The 21382-nt window shown below is 40.8% G+C and overlaps 2 protein-coding genes across 3 annotated transcripts; both read left to right on the top strand.

Moving 5' to 3' along the window:
* The first annotated feature begins 1932 nt into the window (after window positions 1-1932).
* Window positions 1933-12383, top strand: p2rx7 (purinergic receptor P2X, ligand-gated ion channel, 7). Of its 2 annotated transcripts, XM_061260023.1 has the most exons (13): window positions 1933-2135; window positions 2467-2614; window positions 2802-2873; window positions 2978-3050; window positions 4241-4337; window positions 6272-6352; window positions 6787-6928; window positions 8784-8920; window positions 9394-9484; window positions 9621-9686; window positions 9805-9909; window positions 10059-10166; window positions 11495-12383. In XM_061260023.1, the coding sequence occupies exons 1-13, from the start codon at window positions 2017-2019 to the stop codon at window positions 11969-11971; spliced, it is 1716 nt and encodes a 571-aa protein (XP_061116007.1). In that variant the 5' UTR covers window positions 1933-2016; the 3' UTR covers window positions 11972-12383. The 2 variants fall into 2 exon arrangements, with proteins under 2 accessions (XP_061116007.1, XP_061116008.1); XM_061260024.1 differs by lacking the exons at window positions 1933-2135; window positions 2467-2614; window positions 2802-2873 and adding an exon at window positions 5617-5791 and having other exon boundaries at window positions 2976-3050.
* A 133-nt stretch (window positions 12384-12516) lies between these two features.
* p2rx4b (purinergic receptor P2X, ligand-gated ion channel, 4b) lies at window positions 12517-21189 on the top strand. The gene is made up of 12 exons (XM_061259438.1): window positions 12517-12731; window positions 13892-14039; window positions 14241-14312; window positions 15334-15406; window positions 15703-15799; window positions 16956-17036; window positions 17207-17348; window positions 18565-18701; window positions 19294-19387; window positions 19947-20012; window positions 20207-20305; window positions 21136-21189. The coding sequence occupies exons 1-12, from the start codon at window positions 12589-12591 to the stop codon at window positions 21187-21189; spliced, it is 1206 nt and encodes a 401-aa protein (XP_061115422.1). The 5' UTR covers window positions 12517-12588.
* The last annotated feature ends 193 nt before the right edge of the window (window positions 21190-21382 follow it).

The raw sequence follows: 21382 nt of genomic DNA, 5'->3' as shown, positions 1-21382 counted from the left end.
GGGGAGGAAGAGGGAGGGAGAATGAGATGAAGTGGTGATCAGATGTATGCAGAGGGGTAACTGTGAAATCGGAGAATGAGCAGTTCCTCACAAAGACAAGGTCTAGGACATTGCCCGCCTTGTGGGTTGGAGGAGAGTGTTGCAGGGAGAGGCCGAAGGAGTGGATTAGCGGTAGGAAGGCAGCAGCCTGGGAGGCTTCAAGGTGGATGTTGAAGTCTCCAAGGAGAATCAGTGGGGTGCCATCCTCAGGGAAGGAGCTGAGAAGGGTGTCTAGCTCATCAAGGAAGTTTCCCAGGGGCCCTGGAGGACGGTACATAACTGCAATGAAAAGGTTAGTAGGGTAGGATACTGCAACAGAATGGAATTCAAAAGTGGATATGGACAGGTCAGAGAGGGGGAGAACAGAGAATTTCCATGAGGGGGAAATTAAAAGACCAGTACCACCGCCACGGCCGGAAGGCCGGGGAGTGTGCGAGAAGGAGAAGGAGGATGAGAGGGCAGCGGGAGTGGCGGTGTTGTCAGGTGTGATCCAGGTCTCCGTGTGGGCAAGGAATTGTAGGGACTGGAGGGAGGCACATGCAGGGATGAAGTCAGCCTTCCGAGTGGCAGACTGGCAGTTCCATAGTCCCCCTGTGACAGCAGAGTCCTCACAGGGGATCAGCGGGGGGTAGCTGAGGTTCGAGGGGTTCCGACGCCGTGGGGGCCCAAGTCGTAGGGGGGGTCTTCGAGGGAGAGAGCAGACTGGGATGGGGCGTATTCCATTTGATTAGATCTCTACATTGAATCTGCTTAAATATTGTGTGAAAGAAAAGTATCATTTGCAAAAAAGGTGTGTTTATAAAAAGACTGACTACTGAATAAGTTAACACAATTCTTTAAAATAATTGCAATTCCATTTTTCCCTCAAGAAGACTTCTACACTTCAAAAGAACAACTATTTGAACAACTCTCTGCACATGTTTTGTTTGTTTAAAGAGTTCAAACGAAGATAAATGACATTGGCTAAAAACTGGATTACCCAACTGGAATTGAAATGAGTATAGCCTGTCTGCACCAAGTGCCTACGTGAGGTCACCAGATGACATGACATGACATGATTATATTGATTTGGGATTCCCAAATCGGCACTGCCATCTAGTGTACGAAATAGTAAAACGGACAGAAAATTGTTTTGCATGGTTACACAGTAAACAGATGGTGTCACTAATTGTTTAACGAGTTGTTGATTACCCTAAATCTGCTCACGTAGGCGTGTCTTCCATAGCATCAAAGAACCGCATCGTAGAGTTAACATTCTAGCAATGTACACATACATAGCGCATGCATTACAAGACAGTTTTAGTACATTGCACGATGCCCTATAACGATAACCAAAATAGACCGCAACTTCATCATCAAATGGTTCCCTCCAATATTATTATGGCACTGCTAGTGGGCCCCCAAAAGTTGCAATGAGACTTACATCCTTGCCCAAGCCACAGGATATAACATAAACTATGATTTACGATTTAGATGCCACTGCGATAACTGACGTTCTAGATCATCATTTAGACGTACGTACGTACGAATGTCAGTTATGGGGTTAACCGAGTGACTGCGACTCATTGCCTCATCCGGATGAGACATTTTCCCCGTAGTTCTCCTAGGCAGCTTCTATAAAAGGAGACCTTTGTGAGCGCTTCTGTGTGGGCACTGAAAACAATCCCAATTCTCCACATTTCAACGGCGTTTAGCCAACTGATTATTTCGATATTGTGGTCATTTATCATTAAAATGTTATTTTAATTATTATTTGTTTTGGGTCACATTAACTTACTTTTTAACGTAAAACCCTATAAAACACACACACACAAAGCCAGTAATTGTAAAGGAACTGAAAGTGTGTAGCCTACCACTACCAAGTGGCTGGCGCATTGCGTCTCGTCGAGCCATGTGACTCGAGGCTGTACACTAAACAGAGGGCTGGCTGGCTCGATACGGAGGTCTTGGATTTTTTCGTTCTGTAACTATTTTACTATGCCGTGCAATTTTTTGGACTTCTGTGAATACCAAACGAATAAACTTGTCAGAATACAAAGCTTTAAATTGGGCTCGCTGAAATGGACTCTAAACGTGGTCATATTGATGTTTATTTGGTAAGTCAAAGCAAAGTAAGTTCTTTATGTTTTTGCTGGTGAACACCCACGCACCCTACCAAATCTGCAATGTAAGGCATGTAGCCCAAGCCCGGAATGCGCAATCATTTAAGGACATGGGGGTTGTCTGAAAGAAAAACATGTTAGTTCTAACCATACGAATTAGGGTTACAGTTTTTCTTATTAAATAAATAAGATAATCATATTTACACACCCATCTAAATGGATAAAAGTGAAGTGAATATGAGTATTGGTTAATGCAAGAATCTTTTTTTTTTTGTCCTATTAATATTTGTGGGCTTCTTGAATTTAACCTAAATGAATTCCTCAGCATTATGATGTTCTGGAATAAGGAGTATCAGGAATATGACCTTGTGGTCAGTTCTGTTACCACAAAGGTGAAGGGGGCTGCGCTAACCCAGGTACCTGACATTGGGGAGATGCTGTGGGACGTTGTGGACCACAGTGGGACATCCCAGGTAAATCATACTGCATGTAATGGCTCACATGTGTCTGGTCAGAATGTATCTTTAATCATCAAAGCATACAGTGCCATATACCAGCATACATTTGGGTATACAGTACATTCTGAGAAAAACATGCTTTTTGTTCAGCACTAGGTGCGGGTTCACCCTCCAATATTTCATCGTTTTATTATTTTTGCAGGAAAAAAACTCATTTCTTGTGGTGACCAATGTTGTGGTCACAAAGAAACAAAGAACAGGAAAATGTCCTGAGGTGAGCCAATGTGGCAGTATTGTGCTTATATCACAATATCCCATTAATCCACACAATGTTAAACTTTAGATGCAAGCAGTCTCTGAAGTGCATTTGAATTACAGGAACCACCACATGGGAAAGTGTGCCGCACAGATAAAGACTGCCAAAAGGGTCACTGGGACCAGCGCAGCCACGGTACTGTTACTGCTTTCCCCTCTGCTGTCCAGCTACAGTCTTGCAGCTTGCAGTTAATTGGGTGGGGAATCTTTTCTTTCTGGCTAACTAGCCAAGTTGCTAGTATCAACAGGAAAACAATTGGCAGACTACATTCGCTGACAACTTGGCCCTTAGTTCGATCCCCCTCATATTTGCACAGAGGCGTGAACAGGCCTAAGAGCCCTGGGTTAGCCGCATTTCAGCCCCAATAAGCCATATAAATGCTCTGTATGTTAGGGGCCTGCATTCTCATTCCATTATTGGAAATGCTTCTATTCTCTGGTACACTCTTTCAGTCTTGGTCTGTTAAAATAGTTAGCAGCAAGTCAGTGTGGAATGTGTCCCCGACCTGCTGCATGCATGAGATCATCAGGTTCACTCTCAGACCAGCAAGGATCCAGTTTTCTTTCTCTGAAGCACTCATGGATCTATTCAAGCATTTTAGCATGTGTCCATGCTTATATATATTACATTACATTATTGGCATTTGGCAGACGCTCTTATCCAGAGCGATGTACAGTTGATTAGATTAAGCAGGAGACAATCCTCCCCTGGAGCAGTGCAGGGTTAAGGGCCTTGCTCAAGGGCCCAACGGCTGTACGGATCTTAATGTGGCTACACCGGGATTAGAACCACCGACCTTGCGTGTCCCAGTCATTTACCTTAACCACTACGCTACAGGCCGCCCCATATATACAAATATATACACACTCACTGAGCACTTTATTAGGTATTTATTAGACTTCTACTGCTGTAGCCTATCCACATTGAGTTATGATATGGTGTGTGTTCAGAGATGCTGTTCTGCATACCACTGTTGTAATGTGTGGTTATTTGCGTTACTGTCACCTTCCTGTCAGATTTGACCAGTCTGGCCATTCTCCTCTGACCTCTCTCATTAACAAAGCATTTCTGTCTGCAAAACTGCTAATCCCTGGAGATCAGCAGTTTCTGAGATAGTCAAACCATCCTGTCTGCCACCAACAATCATTCCACGGTCAAATTTTTTCCCCATTCTGATAGTTGATGTGAACATTAACTGAAGCTCCTGACCCGTATCTACATGATTGTATGCATTGCACTGCTGCCACAAAATTGGCTGATTAGATAAATGCAAGAATAAGTAGGTGTAATAAAGTAAAAATGTTCCTTTCTGGCTATTATTTCAGGAGTTCAAACAGGAGTCTGTGTGAAATTTGACCGCACAAGAAAAACCTGTGAAGTGGATGCTTGGTGCCCTATTGAGAGTAAGACAAAGCCGCCAAGGTAAGGGTGCACTTTTCTGTCGTTAGCGACTCAGATGGCTGTCTTTAGTTCATTTCAGTTAATTGTTTAAATTCACATTTCCTGTGGATATGTTGACTCAAAATGAAGTCACTGTACTGAGCAGTCTAGTTCTGGTTTTGGAAAGTTTCATGGGTCAGGTGTCACATTTAGAGGAACCATGCTAGAAAGTTTCACAACAGACCCAGACTGCTGAGAAACACCCTGGTTTCTCCAATAAAATGGAAAATAAAATAATCTCCTAGTTTTGACAACTTCAGCAAGGCCATATTTTTCCATTTCATTGGTATTCAGATATGATTGTGAGTTACCTCTTAACATTTAGTTTAATTCAACAATTAATTTAGCATGACATCATCTATTTAATATTACATACTTTAATACGTATTACATTTTAGAATTAACCCATATTAAGCTATTGGGTTGAAAATGTAGGATGATTTATGATAAGGTATTGAGCATTAGACATTATACACTGTCTTAATCAGTTGTAATCTGTTCTTTATTTATAGATTTGAAGGGCATAATCAGTCATGTTTGTAGTTTAATTTCCCATAATGAAACCATGACCCTGATTCAAGCTAACCATAGTGCACCTTATGTACACTATAAACTATTTGATGGTTTGTCTATTTCAAGTTTTCAAGTTTTTAAATAGACAAAACTTGTTTAAAAAACAAAAAAAGGAAATGTCACACTACTCACATAAATGGTTCACCATTAAGGCCTGAGTACATTGTGGCTAAATTGTTTATCAGTGGTCACGCTAGCCCATGGAATGCAGGACATTTCAAAATCTGTGTTTTACACTAATTCACTTGCGTTTTGATAAAAATAGCCAAACTATTCTTGCAATAATATGCCAATTCACAATAACAACACAATCCCAGAAGCAGGATGAAATGTGCTACAAATAATGGTTTGGCTTTTTGATCAAAACAAATGTTTTTCCCACACAGGCTATTAATATAAAAAAATGTAGGAATGATTTCTGTTTACTCATGTTGAGCAAGCTAACTACAGCAGGACATCTCATTTTTGAATTTTCATTCAGATTAAGCGCTTTCTCTTTGAATGCTACCAATGCTACCAATGGCTGTGTAAACTTATGATCAATAAACAACACAAATGTCAGACACTGAAAAATGATTGGTTGAAAGAAACAGGAGTAATTATTTTGTTGTGGGTCATCGTACTGTACTTTAAAAAAAGACCTGGGAATACAGAATGTAATTTCCTGCATTTGGCTTAAAAAACACAGAATCCGGCGGCACGGATGGTGCAGTGGGTAGCACTGCCGCCTCACAGCAAGGAGGTCCTGGGTTCGAATCCCCGTCGGCCGGGGCCTCTCTGTGCGGAGTTTGCATGTTCTCCCCGTGTCTGCGTGGGTTTCCTCCGGGTACTCTGGTTTCCTCCCACAGTCCAAAGACATGCAGGTTAGGCTGATTGGAGAGTCGAAATTGCCCGTAGGTATGAGTGTGTGAGTGAATGGTGTGTGTGCCCTGCGATGGACTGGCGACCTGTCCAGGGTGTATTCCTGCCTTTCACCCAATGTATGCTGGGATAGGCTCCAGCCCCCCTGCGACTCTGTTCAGGATAAGTGGGTTAGGATAGTGAATGAATGAATGAATGAATGAATGAACACAGAATCCTGCATTAATGCAACCACTGTATATGACTTTTTACTTGAGAAACCTAAGAATATTATCTATTTATCTAATAAAGTACTCATTTGAACCATATCTGAAAATACATTCTCTGATTACCCCTTTTATACAATTTTGAAGGTTTAGCTTTACAGTATAATACCATGTCTCTGATGATGGCAGTACACTGAGATGTTTGATTCATTAGCCTCTGAATTGTATCATTTTATGAATGTAGATTTGTACTAATATAAAACCCTTCATCCTTAGGCCTGCCCTTTTGGGATCATCTGAGAATTTCACAGTGCTTATCAAGAACAACATCAGATTTCCAGCTTTTAACTACATAAGGTGAGGTTTCCTCTTTCACATAATGTCATACAAAATCACATCAGGGGCCTGTTCCGCAAAGCAGGATTACAGAATTAGCTGAATAACTGCACTGAGTAAAACCTGGACCAAATCTGGAACGATCAGTGAAAAGAGCTGTTCTGGATTTTACTTTGTGCAGTTATCTGGCTAACTCAGTAATCCTGCTTCATGGAACAGGCTCCAGGTGATTACCACTTGGATGAGAAGCCACAAGGTGTCGGGTGTATCCATTAGCTTACAAAAACACAGCATTAAAAGTATATCAGTTTGTTTCTTGTAGATTACATACATTGGCATGATGCTCCAAATTGAAATTCACACATTTCTGGTGTAATTCTTGAAGATGATAAGATGAAATGCCTGAAGAAACAGCCTCTGGTCTAATGCTGGCAGCGTGTTTGTCTTGCAACCAGGAGGAATATTCTGCCTACGATGACGGACAAGTACCTGAAGAGCTGCACCTTCAGCAGACAAACTGACCCGTTCTGCCCCATATTCCGCCTGGGTGACATTGTGCAGGAAGCCAGGGAGAACTTCTCCGAAATGGCAGTGGAGGTGCGGGGGGCCGGGGCTTCTTGTGTGGAAACATCACCATCATTTTCAGCCTGGAAATTGCCCAGCTTTTGCCAATGGATAGGATTCACTTTTTTATATTGTATGACTGATGAGGGTCTTCTTAAGTAATACCTCTGCAGTCACTTAAAGTTTATTCCACATTTATAGATGAGAGAAATGCTTCCGTGCAGTTGGCTTTATCTCATGTTAGGCTTTTTAAGGTGTTCATCATATCCAGTATGATGAACAAGCCATATGACCAATTATAAATCACACTTGGCATTCTATATCAGGTTTTATTATTGTTAGATTTTAGGTTTACATGCACATGCACATGCACAGGCATATAAGAGTATATCACTGAAATAGCTTACAGTATTTATGCCTTATGTTTTTTCTTTGTAACTAGGGTTTTCCTCAGATATTAATAACACTGAACCTCTGCTGAACTCATGAGCACCTTTCAGATCTCCATAGAAGGGGTGGCTCTATTTAACCAAATTGGCTATGTGCAGTCATGTTTTCACCAGGTCAGGTGTTGGCCATACCATGTGCATACCATGGCTAACCACTTCATTTCACCACTGCCTACCCTCTGAGGCACTTTCCTCAACTAACTTTTCCTAAGGGAAACCCTGTTATAACGCATTGTGCATTTCACAGAATATGCGTTAGTCATCTGCTATAATCAAGTTAAAGGTACAATAGGTAATTTCAGACTTCTAAAGGTCAAGACAGGAATTGCAACTACAAACACACTCAAACCACAACACTGTTTATCCCACCCCTTCTCTGTGAACGTGCTGATATTGAAACGCCATTGGCTGTGGCAACTAGAACCAATTTTCTAGTGCCGGCCTGTCAACTGCATATTTTGAAACCCGAATTTAAGGACTATAAACACAGGCATAGGGTGAGTCAACATGTCAGTGACCCTTTTTCAATGATAGGAAGGGATAGGAAGGGATTTACATTGTAATGGTCTTGTAACAATGTTTTAACACAAAAATCTTACCTATTGTACCTTTATAAGTTGTGCAATGGTAATGGTACAGGGAGATAAAAAACCAGCTCTACTAGGTGGTGTATTATTTGAAAGTGTCACTCAGCAGGATACTCAACCACCTCATCACCAAGTACAAATCCTAGAGTGGAATGGACACTGTCTCCCTCCCTCTGCTCGCTGCACACAAAGTGCAGTCCTCCAGTGAAAATCCCTTTCAACATTTTCCCAAATAGGCTAATTAGAGGCTTTAAATTATACTTTTCAGTGATACAGTATATAGGTTAAAATATACTTCATAACTACAGTGTATAGGTTTGATTATAGTCAATATATGTGTTTGGATAACTGGGACACTACAAAATCAGGGTCTTCAATCATATCTGGAAAAGGGCCAGTGTGGGTGGAGGCTTTTGTTTCAACCAATCAGTAACACACATGATTCTACAAATCAAGGTCCTTAGCAAAGACTCTAATGGTTGATTAGTAGAAGCTGCTTGGTTGGAGTGAAAGCCTGCACCCACACCGGCCCTATAAATTTTTGATAGAAATGATACCTCAGTAAGGGAACTAGACCTAGTTCTGTTTTAACCCAGTTTGCATATTACATTTATACTGCCCCAAATGAGCAACGGATTCTAACACTGAGCAAGGAACGATTTGAATTTCTTCCCTAATCATTCAAAACATTACTGTGATAGTGTACCTTACCTCTAATAGTGCACACATTCATTATTGGACTCACTTATACAGACACTGTGACAGTTAGTCCAGTGTGAGAATTATGCAGTGTGAGAAAAGATGTAATGCAGTGTTGTGAGTGGCTATTACACCACTCCTATCTCACCACAGGGGGGAGTCATTGGGATCCAGATAATGTGGAACTGTAACCTGGACCGGCTGTTCCACAGGTGTCTACCCACATACTCATTTCGCAGACTGGATGAGAAAGAGAGCAACCGCACCCTGTACCCTGGGCTTAACTTCAGGTGAGAGCCTGGGGCTGTCACACCTAGAATCCCATTTGAGTGCATTTGGTGTGTGCTTCCCCACAGGGCATTAAACCCCCACCTCTTTCTCAGCTTCACTGAATGAGTCTGTGTATCTGTAGCTATCAAACTCTCTTTTAAATGACATTGTATACACTTTTTGTCTTCTTATTTTATTTTGAAAGGCCAAACATAATTGAAGGCCCATCGAAATGGTGGACATTTGAGAGAATTAAAAGAGCACATACATGAACATGGATATGTTCTCTATAGTCTACCACTGGAAAAAGCTTACCTGTAAAGGAAACGTAATTAAACAAATTTTGTATTAAACTGCTGTTGTAAAAATGGCAGAAAGTAGCCAATTTTACAGTTATCCGTAACATATAGGTAGATAATAGCATAATAATAATGTGCCAATTAAACATCTTATTAAGAGTAAGATCTCTATAAGCAACGACTTGTCTCAACAGGTTTGCAAAGTATTACAGAGAGAATGGTGTGGAGGAGAGGACTCTATTTAAAGCATATGGGATCAGGTTTGATGTTATGGTGTTTGGGAAGGTTAGTGTGACCTCATTGTTAAAGTTTGAATATCACAATAATCGATTCTTTTTCACATTTCAAAGTTAAAATGTTAAGACAAAGGTCTATGTACTGTATCTAAACCATAATTCTGATTATTATTTTGTCTCTGAAGGCAGGTAAATTCAGTATAATCCAGCTGATCATATACATTGGTTCGACTCTCTCTTATTATGCATTGGTGAGTGCTTTTCATGGTAACTGATTGTTGATTGTTGTCAGGGAGCCTGCATGGAACAGGAATGATGCCGCATTAGTGAAGCTAAACATGCTAACAAATTGAAGGTTGCTCCCTCTAGACCACCATATTCATTGACTGGCTGATCACTACTAGCTGCTACGCCAAAGAGGCCAGGCAGAATTATTCAGAAAGGAAGTTTGAATCCGTCCGGGACAAGATTCAGGTGTGCGAGAGCTCTCTCTATCATGGCCTCATTTGAGTGACCCCCCCACATCATCATTTCAGTTATACCAAATGTAACTCTCTTGCCTGAGCTTTGCATGTAAAGGGGAAGATTACTCTTAAACAGAAGCCTTATTATTCTCTGCCCAGGGTTTGTTCTCTGTCTCTTTTGTGGACGAATCTCACGTGAGGGTTGTAAAAAAGCCACAGAAGAAGAGATTACAGGAGGCCAGGCCTATCTCCTGCCACACCCGGAAGGTGAGCCCCAACAGGTTGCTGTTCTGTATCTTTTGCATATGAATACAATGCATCATGAGAGTCATGAACAATCTTCAGATGACCGTGCTTTGCTTCAACTTAAGAGCAATTGTATGCATTCACCTGCTGCCAAAACAGACCAGTATGCAGCTTGTATCCACATGAATTTCACCCATTTATTTTACTCAATTGTGTGGTAGGGTCCAAAGCCATTGCAATCACAAATGTCTTAATTAATTGAAGGTCTTTTTAATCTTGTACAAGAAAAAAAATTCTCAAATCTTGAGAAAAAGTGGAAGAAAATGAGGTTTTGGTGACACGAGCAACTGAAAATAGAACATTCTGTATGGAAGTCTCCAGGGGCAGTAACTAGCAGCTTGCTCTGTTGTCTTTAAACAGGCATATTGTCATTTTCTCCAGGGCCTGACTGTGTTAGAATTTAATAGACCTATTTGTTTTAAGCATGATTGAGATTGCAAGGCTTTAATGAGCATATTACACAGGTTCCAGAATCAATTCATATCCCATCTGTTTATTTGCCCAGTTCTCATAAAGCACTCTTCACTGTTGCCCTTTAATCTTTCTCCAGCCTGTTTGTACTTCCAACTGTAATGCAGTTGGGATAAGCTTAAATTGCTGGTGTGCTTTTTGCAGCCAAAACTAAAACTGTTGCTATGCCATATGAGACTTCTGCTCGAAGTACTTCTCCTTACTGAAACATTTAATTCAACCCCTCAGTCGCTGGGCAGATGCTGCTTAAAAGGGAAACACTCCAGCTGAATAGGAAAGCACAGCTGCAGTCTTACACGTTGTCCAGTGTTCTACCAGTGTAATTTCCCACACAAATACATTATGGAAGCTTCTACCACATCATGTTTACAATAATGTGCAATAATGTGCACAGTGTCATTGTAAGGTGTGTATGTGTGTGTATTTGTGTATGTGTTTGTGTATGTGTGTGTGTGTGTGTGTGTGTGTGTATGTATGTGTGTGTGTGTGTGTGTATGTGTATGTATATGTGTATATGTGTATATGTATGTGTATATGTGTATATGTGTATATGTGTGTATGTGTATGTGTATGTGTGTGTATGTGTATGTGTGTGTGTATGTGTGTGTGGGTGTGTGTGTGTGTGTATGTGTATGTGTGTGTATGTGTGTGTATGTGTATGTGTGTGTGTATGTGTGTGTGGGTGTGTGTGTGTGTGTATGTGTGTGTGTGTGTATGTGTGTGTATATGTGTGTGTGTGTATGTGTGTGTGTATGTGTGTGTGGGTGTGTGTGTGTGTGTATGTGTGTGTGTGTATGTGTGTGTGCTCCTGCTCTCAGGATGGGGCAATGTGCATGAGGGCCCTGCTGAGTGTGGTGCAGACCCCCCCTGGGCGTGAAGTGGAACTGATGGAGGTGGCCGACCGGCCAGCCTGGTGCCTCTGCGGTCACTGTGCCCCCCGGCCCGCCCCCCAAGAGCAGCTGTGCTGCCGGCAAAGCCACGGCCCCTGCATCACCACCTCCGCAGCGTTCCCTCCACTGGTGCTGAGCCGCCCCATCCTGGAGTCCGCTCTCCTGTACAGGGAGCCCCTCATGGATCTTCCCAAGGGGGACCCCGCCCGCCTGCTCCGCCACTGTGCCTACCGTCTCTACATCGACTGGCGTTTCGGGGACGCCCAGGGAGACGCTTGCCCTGTCATCCCCAGCTGCTGCGTGCAGCGAATCAGGGGCCAGTACCCAAGCCTGGACGAGCACTACAGAGGTCTGAAGCCTGGAGTCACACCGCCGACCCATTCGCCTTCTGATACAGTGCTTTGAGAGCACAACAGTGAACCCCGTCTGAATTTGAATAAGTCAGGGAGCTTTGGAAGACTCCCTCATTCATTCATTCTCTTGTATAATGAAATTAGTTTAAAGGCATTCAATTTTAGTATCTTTTCCCATAAACTACTACATGCACAGAATATGTCTCTTGCCTGGATATACCAAACTAATATTGTCTTGTACAGTTTTCTGGCATTCAGAAATGTATTATTTTCTAACACTCCCATTTTACACTTTTGGTATTTACAAGGAATTATTTTAAATAGAACTGCAAGGCCTGTGTTAATCAATTTTGAACTCAGTTTCCAAACTTGAATGTGATTTTGTTGTCATTTCTTATTTCCTGTATCTTTTTTTAATGAATACTTTTTTTATACTTTTATAATAAAGACAATTTTGTGCTTTACAGTATTTTCAGCATCAGCGTTCATTCAGTCATCTCTGGTGCCAGTTTTTCTAAAAGAGTAACTGGTGAACTGGATTTTAACTAGCAACTCGCCTGGGATGTTGCGTGACTGCATGACCAGTGTCATTAACGGCTGCAAAGATAAGGCCAGAACTCTATAAGCAATTGAGTTATCTCGCTCACCATTTTGAATATAGCCGTTGACATGGCTGCAGGTAAAGGATGTTACAGCTTAATCAGCCAATGCTGTTTTAAGTACGAAACACCCAAAGTACTGGTGATCCAAAACAAGACCGTGGGATTGATCAACAGACTTATTCAGGCTTCCATTTTTTCCTATGTGATTGGGTGAGTACTGTGATCTGAAACAACCAATAAATGCAATGACTATTTAGGCTTTCAGTTTGCAAACATTTTTGTAATAACTTTGATTGTGCAGAAAAGCAGTACACATCAAACCAAATTGGGCAACTGATGATTTACGACAACCTAGCTCTTTTCAGTGCAGTTTTTGCTTCAGGAATTTTGCTGTAATAATTATCATGCAACCTTTAGCAGTATTTGATAGGTCGTTCCATCAATAAAGAGCTAGTAGATTGTGATGACTGAGTATGTATGGGTTTATTCTAAGCTTCCTGTTGTACAACTTGCAAATGTTGAGTGAAAGAGCCTTGTTTTACACTATAGCACAAATGTAGACTGAAGAAATAGATTACCACTTGTGATGGAAAAATATTATTTAGCTGCTGCTTGAAAGCATGATCTAGAGCAACCTAGAGTGTATAGCTTTCTTTGCCAGTTTGGCTCACAGAATGATAAAAAATAATAGATGACTATGAGAACAAATGTATGAATAGATTACTATGAATTATAGATGACTAATGACTATGAGGCAGCTTTGAGTATGATATTTAAACTTAATTTATAGCAGACGTGTATGAAGTGCGTCACCTCAAAGAAGCATGTGTGTTGCGTCATCATATTGGCCCATCATATCATCCATAATCTTAGTTAAAGTCTATTTTAAGACATTCACCAATACCGATACAACCCCAATATCATCCTACACCCTTAATTATTTTGTGATCATGTCTGTCTCAGAGCATTGTTCTCTTGGGGGAAAAAATTACTTTGTAAAAAAAGAGATGTGTTGTGCTACAACCAGATAATGGTAACAGCATAGTATGCGACCAGACAAAACTTGCTTTTGAAGATGCACATCTGTAAAACTGTAAACACCTGGATTTCACAGGAATTGTAGCCCTCTGGTGGAAACAACACCTAACTTGTAATGACATATCTGTATTCAAGCATAAACTTATAGTGAGCATATGATTACATTTTTATGACTGTTTGGAGTTTTTAGGCTCAACAAGAGGAGTAACTTAATTTAAAACCACTGCTGTACATGGATCAGAAAATCATATGACATAATGTAAGCACTGAAATAGTACATGTCCCTGTTAAGTCAATACATACAACATGCAGCCTCTTGCTTTACACACCAGGTATGTCTGTGTGATCCAGAAGGGCTACCAAGACACTGACTCTGTAATCAGCTCTGTTACCACTAAGGTCAAGGGCAATGCTTTGGCCAACATCTCTGAGCTGGGTGTCCAAGCGTGGGACGTGGCTGACTACATCATACCACCTCAGGTACGTGAGTCTACAGCTCACCTGTAACCCCAGTACTTGTGTAGAAATCACAAACTCCAAGTAGCAAGCAGCTCTACCGTCCCCATAAATTATTCAGGGTACAACACTGCAAGAATATGTTTTGTAGACTTTAGAGTAAGAATGGTGATACACTGCTATTACACTCTTATTAAAGATTAGTCACAATGTGTGTTGAGACAGGCGGAGAACTCCTTCTTTTTATTGACGAATCTGATTGTCACCCAGAACCAAACACAGTCCACCTGTGCTGAGGTAGGATACTGCAGGTAATAATACTTGTGTGTGCATATTGCAAGCTCAAAATCAAAGATGTTGGTCTTTCATAATGTTTTTATACAAAGAAAAAATGTATGCTGCATTTAAATGGCACAAATGTCACCTCACTTTGACACCACACTGCCACCAAATAAAAGCACTAGGAATGGCATACAGTGGGACTGGGTTGCAAATCTTAACCTTAAGCAGGGCTCCAGACTGCGACTAAATGCTCATTTTTTGAAACCATATTTCTTGATGGATGGTGACTAAAAGATCTAACAAACTCTATCTAATTATCTTCTCTTTGGCATCTTTGGCATCTTAAAATAGGTTACACAGATGGAACTGTAAGTTTTAACGCTGTCAAATGGTATATCCTGTTATTATAGTGATTGAAAATTGCACTGCGAAAAAAGGAATGAATGCAAAAAAACCCCACACCGGCCCAGCCTTTGGGGTTAATAGCATATCAAATATAATTACCTTCTTATTTTCTGTAGTTGTCACACTCTCATATGTTTACTATGAAAGTTTTTTTTTTATGGCAAATGATATTAAATCACCTTTATACTTTTTTGGGAGTTAAAAGGAATAAGCCTGACTAACTGCATTGGAGTGTGTACAGATGGGATTGCTCTGATGGCAGACAGACTTAGTTATTATTTCTTGGGGAGGGGTTGAGAAATAAATCATTTAAATGTGCCATGACACACATCAAAATGTTCTGCCACTAATTATTTTTATTACATCACCAGTTCAAAAAGTTAGTCTGGACCCCTGCTTGAGCGTTAGATATACAGTGCACTGTCAAGTATATGCATCTAAATTGGTCATTGTGTTAATTAAACTGCCCGTGGAAACAGGGACCAAACACGATTAAATCCAGGATCCAGCATGGTTAGATTATATTTTCTGGTATATGATGTACAATACGTTAACCTGATATACTGCTAATGGAATAATTGATTTATTGTTGAGTGAGAAATGCCTTGAGATAATCCTGTCTCTTATTCAGCTCCCTAGCCCATCCACCATTTGCACTTCAGACAGCAACTGCTCTGCAGGATTCAGCAATGTCCACAGCAATGGTGGGCAACAATGCTATGATATCTTACATACTGTATATGCATGATGCACAAAACATCACATCATCATTTTATATGTGTAAAAGTCTGTAATATTCTTATTAATATGACAGCAATTTTACAGAAGCAGTTCAGACTACCCGCTACAGTTGAGTAGTTTTAAGACTAAGCATAATATTAAGCATTTATCTCAGATTAACTGATTTTTTTATTCACACTATATTATGAAGATTAATACAGTTCAGCACTTACTTGTGTAATGGGGATTGCAGTTGAAGAAATTACAACTTTGTTCCCAGGTATCCAGACTGGGAAATGTGTGGATTATTCAGACACTGTCAAGACATGTGAAGTGACGGCTTGGTGCCCATTGGAAATAGACACAAACCTGCCTAAGTGAGTCTACACTCCCAAAAAGTATACTGAAGAGCTACACAATGTTTTCAAACATGACTCAAAAGCTATAATAAAATGCATGTATACATGTACATGTACGTATATACTATATGAATATGTCTTACAGAACTTAAATGTAATTCAATGTACTGTACTTCAGTCAATTATAAAAGCAACTGTACTGATGTGTTATTATTATGTTTGGTCATACAAATTAAATGGAACACTTCATGTTATGATGTGATTCCATTCTGCTACCACTGATAGTTTTTCCAGTTTGAACACCAGAGGTCACTGTGTAGTTCTTTACTGTTTTTCCTCAACTTTAGTTTTATGATATTTATTTCTGAGATATATATTAAAGACAGCTTGTGTACTTGTCAGAATTTAGATGCTGCAATAAGAGTACCATATACTGTAACTAAAACTGATAGTGTTTTCCCCAGTCAGTCATTTTATTTATAAAGGGATAACTGGTATTTTAAGGTATTGTTTACATCCACTGACAGACAAGAAATGTATGGATACTAGAGCAGGGATCATCACCTCTGGCCCTTGAATCCAAATCCAGTCCTGTCTTCAGTCTTCAAACATTACATCACATTGCACTTATTTAGCTGACACTTTTATCTGACACAAATTTACAGTGGATTAGACTAAGCAGGGGTCAATCCCACCTGAAGTATTGTGGTGGGGTTAAGGGCCTTGCTCATGGGCCCAACAGCAGCACTGATCTTATTGTGGCCACACATCATGGTCCCAGTCAAGCAACCACTAGGTTAAAGGCTGCTCCATTGCTGACTCCCAGGTAAAGGGAGGAAAACAAGCGGTTCCTGGTCCTCAGGGACAGTGAATTGTTCAGGTGTAATTTTTCTCTATAGCTATTTCCTTAGTAACAGTGATGACTTAATGAAGTGTGTGAGTGTTCCTTGTGTTCCTTTATGCGTGTATGCAGATGTTTGCCTGTGGTAGTGAGGACATTGTAGTAAGATACTCAGAGGAGCATGGCCTCACTTCTGAGCCATATAACAGTGCGCTCATTGATCAATGCATGATTTTAATAAACTGGAAATGTTAGGCGCATAACATCCGTGACTCCACAGGTTTTGTTCCTTTCCTGGAAAGGGCTAATTTATGTTCTTTCTCACTGGCACAGGCCTGCTGTGCTGGCAGATGCAGAAGAGTTTACAGTGCTCATAAAGAACAGCATCCAATACCCCAAATTCAACGTCAATAAGTGAGCAATTCCTTTCTCTTATGACGTTAAGCAAGTTGTTTTCATTAAGCGCTATTGTCTTTGAATAAGTGTTTTCTTTAAATGGGCAGTACAAAGGCAGCTGCTTTCATGGCCGTGAGCTCTGTTTTAATATGTCAATCCCTCTGGCTCTTCTGTCTGTTGTTCTGCAGGAGAAACATCCTTCCTCATCTTAACTCTTCCTACTTGAAACGCTGCACTTTCAACCGCCAAACTGACCCAGACTGCCCCATCTTCCGTCTCAAAGATATTGTCGCCGAGGCAAATGAGGACTTCCAGGCCATGGCCATACATGTCAGTTGTGACCTCTTTCATTTCCTTTCACGACCCCCGCTCTGACCCTACCACCCCCATTGGCCTACAGACAGGAGGCAGAACTTTTTTTTTTCTGTAGAAAAATATCCTAAATTATGAATATTGAGTAAAGCATGAGTATTATAAAGCATGACATATTTATTCATGCAATAAAACATGGTGATGCAATAATACAACATGGCTCGGTTTAGTCCTCACTTGTGAGCACAAAGGACTTGTGCATCCCTAGCTCAGCAGGAAATGTGAAATTTCACAAATGGAAAATGTGAAAGCAGACATACCCCCCAGGGAAGCTACAGTTGCAAATTGAAGCACGTGGTTAAATGGCCTTTAACAGTGAAGATACTAGAACAGGCACGATTCCCATACCATCTAAACCCTTTAATGTCCTGCTCGACGGTTTGGATCATAATCAGATTTTTAATCATAATATCGCCTTAAAAATATGCTGGACTTCAGTCAACATAAAAAAAATAAAATAAACGTAGGAAAAGTTAAAACTAGTCCTTTTGTTGCTATTATTGCCATAAGAAACTTTCCATTGCTTTTTTCTTGGTGAGGACATTAAAGGGTTAATAAACAGTGCTTTATGCCACTGAGACCAGGATTTATTTCTATGTCTCCACTTCCCCGCCCTCCGCCAAGTTCCAGTGATTAAATCTCTTGGAACAGGGTTTGTTACCTGGGCACCAAGATCTTGTTGACTGGTGTTGATTCATAATGCAAACGAATGGTGCACATCTGCTACAGTAGGCAGGATCTGGACTTTGTCCTAGTAGCATATTATTAACTGAATCTAGGGACACCACCTGGCACTCATCTGGGAGGGCCTGCCTAGGTAATCCTCACATTGCCACATCTGAATATTATTTGTTACAGTGCTCCAGGATAGACCATAAACATTGACCTTTAGGGACATGAATCTGTAGAAATGTCCTATGAAGTGACTATTGGTTGAATTAAAAATAAAACACTACACTTGAATGAACATCTAACACAGAAACTAAGCCAACAACATTAGAACAGAAAGAGGGCATGGGGTCACTGGGAGTCTTTGTGAAGGCTATGGATTGGCAGCGTGAGAGTTACAGCACCTGGGCTTGTTTAATGGGGGGGGGGAGGGTGTATCTGCACTTAGTAGTAATACACACAAATGATGAAGAGAAAATTGTTATGTGTGCCTGTGCCTGTCTAGGGAGGGGTGATTGGGATCTTGATTGACTGGAGCTGCAACTTGGACATGCCTGAAAATAAGTGCGTCCCAAAGTACTCCTTCCACAGACTGGACAACAAGAACACTACCAACAACGTGGCCCCCGGATACAACTTCAGGTACAGAAGCCTGGAACCAACATTCAACTTCATATCGCCTACAGATCTGGTCATAGTGTTCCAAATTACCTGCCATGGGAGACATTTAGTGACTTTGAAAGGATCTTTCAAAGTACAACTGTATGCAGACATATCAAGGTTAAAGGTGTTCAGGTCGTTCTCTGAAAACTTTCACATGGATTAAGTTCTGCTGAGTCACTGTATGTACCTCCAGATGGGGTATTTATTAGACTTTAGACTTATTCGTCTTCGGCTACTATGGCCTATCCACTTAGAGGTGTGACATGTTGTGCATTCAGAAATGCTCTTCTACATTCCACTGTTGTAATGTGTGGTTATTTGCATTAATGTCACCTTTCTGTCAGCTTTCACCAGTCTGGCCCTTCTCCTCTGACCACTCCCATTAACACTGTGTTTTTGCCTTCAGAACTGCTTTTTTGGTTTTTCACACAATTCTGTCATTTGTGCACAAACCTGGTCCAGGAGGTTTAGGTCAGCTGTATTAGTGCAGCTGAGCCATGCTGATATGCTGGTTAAAATGGTCATATAGACAAATGTAAAATAATTCAATTTGTATTCATTTTTCAAACAGGTTTGCCAAATATTATAAAGACTGTGATGATATGGACATGCGAACACTGATCAAAGGTTACGGAATCCGTTTTGATGTGATTGTCTTTGGAAAGGTGAGTCATAACTTAAACAGAGGTAATGAAGCTGCTGGGTCAGTCATCTTAAGGCACTGCTCACTGCAGGGATGACCTCACTGTCTGGTACTGAGCCAGTGCCAGTACGTTAGCTCATTCCAAATTGGGGATAAAGCATTTGAAAAGATTTTATCCCTGGTGGAACCATTCAATCTGTAAAACTTTTATTATTGAAATACTTTGTAACAGACATTTACTGCATTTCAGTTTTAAGATATAATATTTCCTATTTAAACTGTATTTTCCATTTGTTAAAAAGTAAAGATTGTATTAATGTCATCATTCTTGTTTCAATCACCATGGCTAAAAGCTGTGTGGTGGACTGAACCGCTATCTAATCCAAATGGAATAGTGCAAACAACGTTGCCAGATGTCTGAGCAGATTTAATGCCAAAGATCAACCATAAAGGTCAAACTGCAAAGACACAATGCAAAACAAACCCGCCAAAGACATCAAGAGCTTCAGCTCTGGATTTATAGAGAAAACCAAAATACACTGGCCAAAAAGAGAAACAATAAAACACTCTTTTTCTTGTAGGCTGGTAAATTTAACATGGTGCCCACACTGGTGAACATTGGTGCTGGAATGTCCTTTCTCAGCTTGGTGAGTAGCACACAGCTGAGCACCCATTTCACACAGAAATTGTCAACGGAAAAAAGGTGACAATGTACTTTTTGATAACATTTGTTTGTCCAATTGTTTTGTTGCATTCTAGACAAAAGCGGTCTAGAATTCAATACAACGGATCTGTGAAGTAAATAATGTCAGGTACAGTCATGGCAGGTTTCTCTTCTTAGGTCAGTGCTGTTTGTGATTGGGTTGCCCTGACATTCCTGAAGAAAAGAAAATACTACAGCAAATACAAATACATTCATTTGGATGAAAATGACGACACAGTGAGTTTGATACCTTTGCCTCAATAAAAATAATGTGCATTGCACATTAGAAGCCTTTTGTTACCAAATTTACTGACTGACCAATGCAGACCAGTCTAAACCACTTGCTTTTCCTTGCCAAATCTCATTTAAAAAAATATTCAGCTGACAGTTTTAAAGTCAGACAGGTTATGGACTGCTGCGTGGCTCTGGCCATAAAGGCACATTCCCCAAATGCAGGCTGAGCACTATACCATACATCACCCTCAGTCTTTGTCCACCTTGATAGGATGTGCACAGGGCATGTGCTAGCTACTCATCAGGAAGCTACGGTTTACCAGTTGTCATGAGTGAGAGGTGTACCACTCCTTTTGGTTTTCTAAGCTACAAACCATTGAATGGCTTGTAGCTTAGAAAATGGGCTAGAGAGTGATTGTAGTGTGTGAGCTCAGGTCAGTATCCCCTTCAGTGTCCCCTCAGTAGGTGGCAGGTGGTGATGTGGGGGGAAAAAAAGGGCGATTCTGGAAAAAAAGGTTGGGTGACTTACAATTCTGTCTTGTTTTTCTGTCCTTAAAAGGAAGAAACCATGTATGGTACCCAGTAAGGTTCACCTGCTGCAGTGAGGTGTCTTTATGATGGGAGCAGGGTCTTTCTCCCTGGGACTTTGAAATCATCTTCACCCTTCTGGATCCCTTCCTTCCTGTCTCCTAAATCAAATAACCACATTTTAAAACAACTTTATCATAATAAAAGCTGTATGCACCCAGTCATTGCTCCTTCACTTTGCAGTATATCAGTTCAGCTGTGGAGCCTCTGCGCTGAAGGACTGCACACCTGTACACCTGATGCAGAGCCAACACAAGGCAGTGGACCTGGCCGTCACTGTGGCTCTCACTCAGCACTGACCAGTCAGGACTGGATTCTGGGGGCATCTCTCCACATATATCTCACAACAATGAGCTTTAGCTGGATATGCTACCTGTTCACTGAACTGTTCACTGGACTAAATAAAAACAATGAAAAATGACTTCGTAAACCACTGTTATTGTTTTGGTTTCTTGTTTGCAATTTCTTTCAGGAGTAACAATATAAGGATTC

The sequence above is a fragment of the Conger conger genome, chromosome 11, assembly GCF_963514075.1.
Source record: "Conger conger chromosome 11, fConCon1.1, whole genome shotgun sequence".
Classification (NCBI taxonomy): domain Eukaryota; kingdom Metazoa; phylum Chordata; class Actinopteri; order Anguilliformes; family Congridae; genus Conger; species Conger conger.
This window is presented reverse-complemented; position numbering and strand designations above follow the sequence as displayed.

Bases quoted from the DNA above. Each gene is read 5' to 3' on its own strand.
- p2rx4b (XM_061259438.1), top strand. From the start codon at position 12,589: ATGGCTGCAGGTAAAGGATGTTACAGCTTAATCAGCCAATGCTGTTTT. The intron at 14,313-15,333 runs GTAGGATACTGC...TCTCTTATTCAG, and splicing joins CACAGTCCACCTGTGCTGAG to CTCCCTAGCCCATCCACCAT. The intron at 20,013-20,206 runs GTGAGTAGCACA...TTCTCTTCTTAG, and splicing joins GAATGTCCTTTCTCAGCTTG to GTCAGTGCTGTTTGTGATTG.
- p2rx7 (XM_061260023.1), top strand. From the start codon at position 2,017: ATGCCGTGCAATTTTTTGGACTTCTGTGAATACCAAACGAATAAACTT. The intron at 3,051-4,240 runs GTACTGTTACTG...CTATTATTTCAG, and splicing joins CTGGGACCAGCGCAGCCACG to GAGTTCAAACAGGAGTCTGT. The intron at 4,338-6,271 runs GTAAGGGTGCAC...CTTCATCCTTAG, and splicing joins AGTAAGACAAAGCCGCCAAG to GCCTGCCCTTTTGGGATCAT.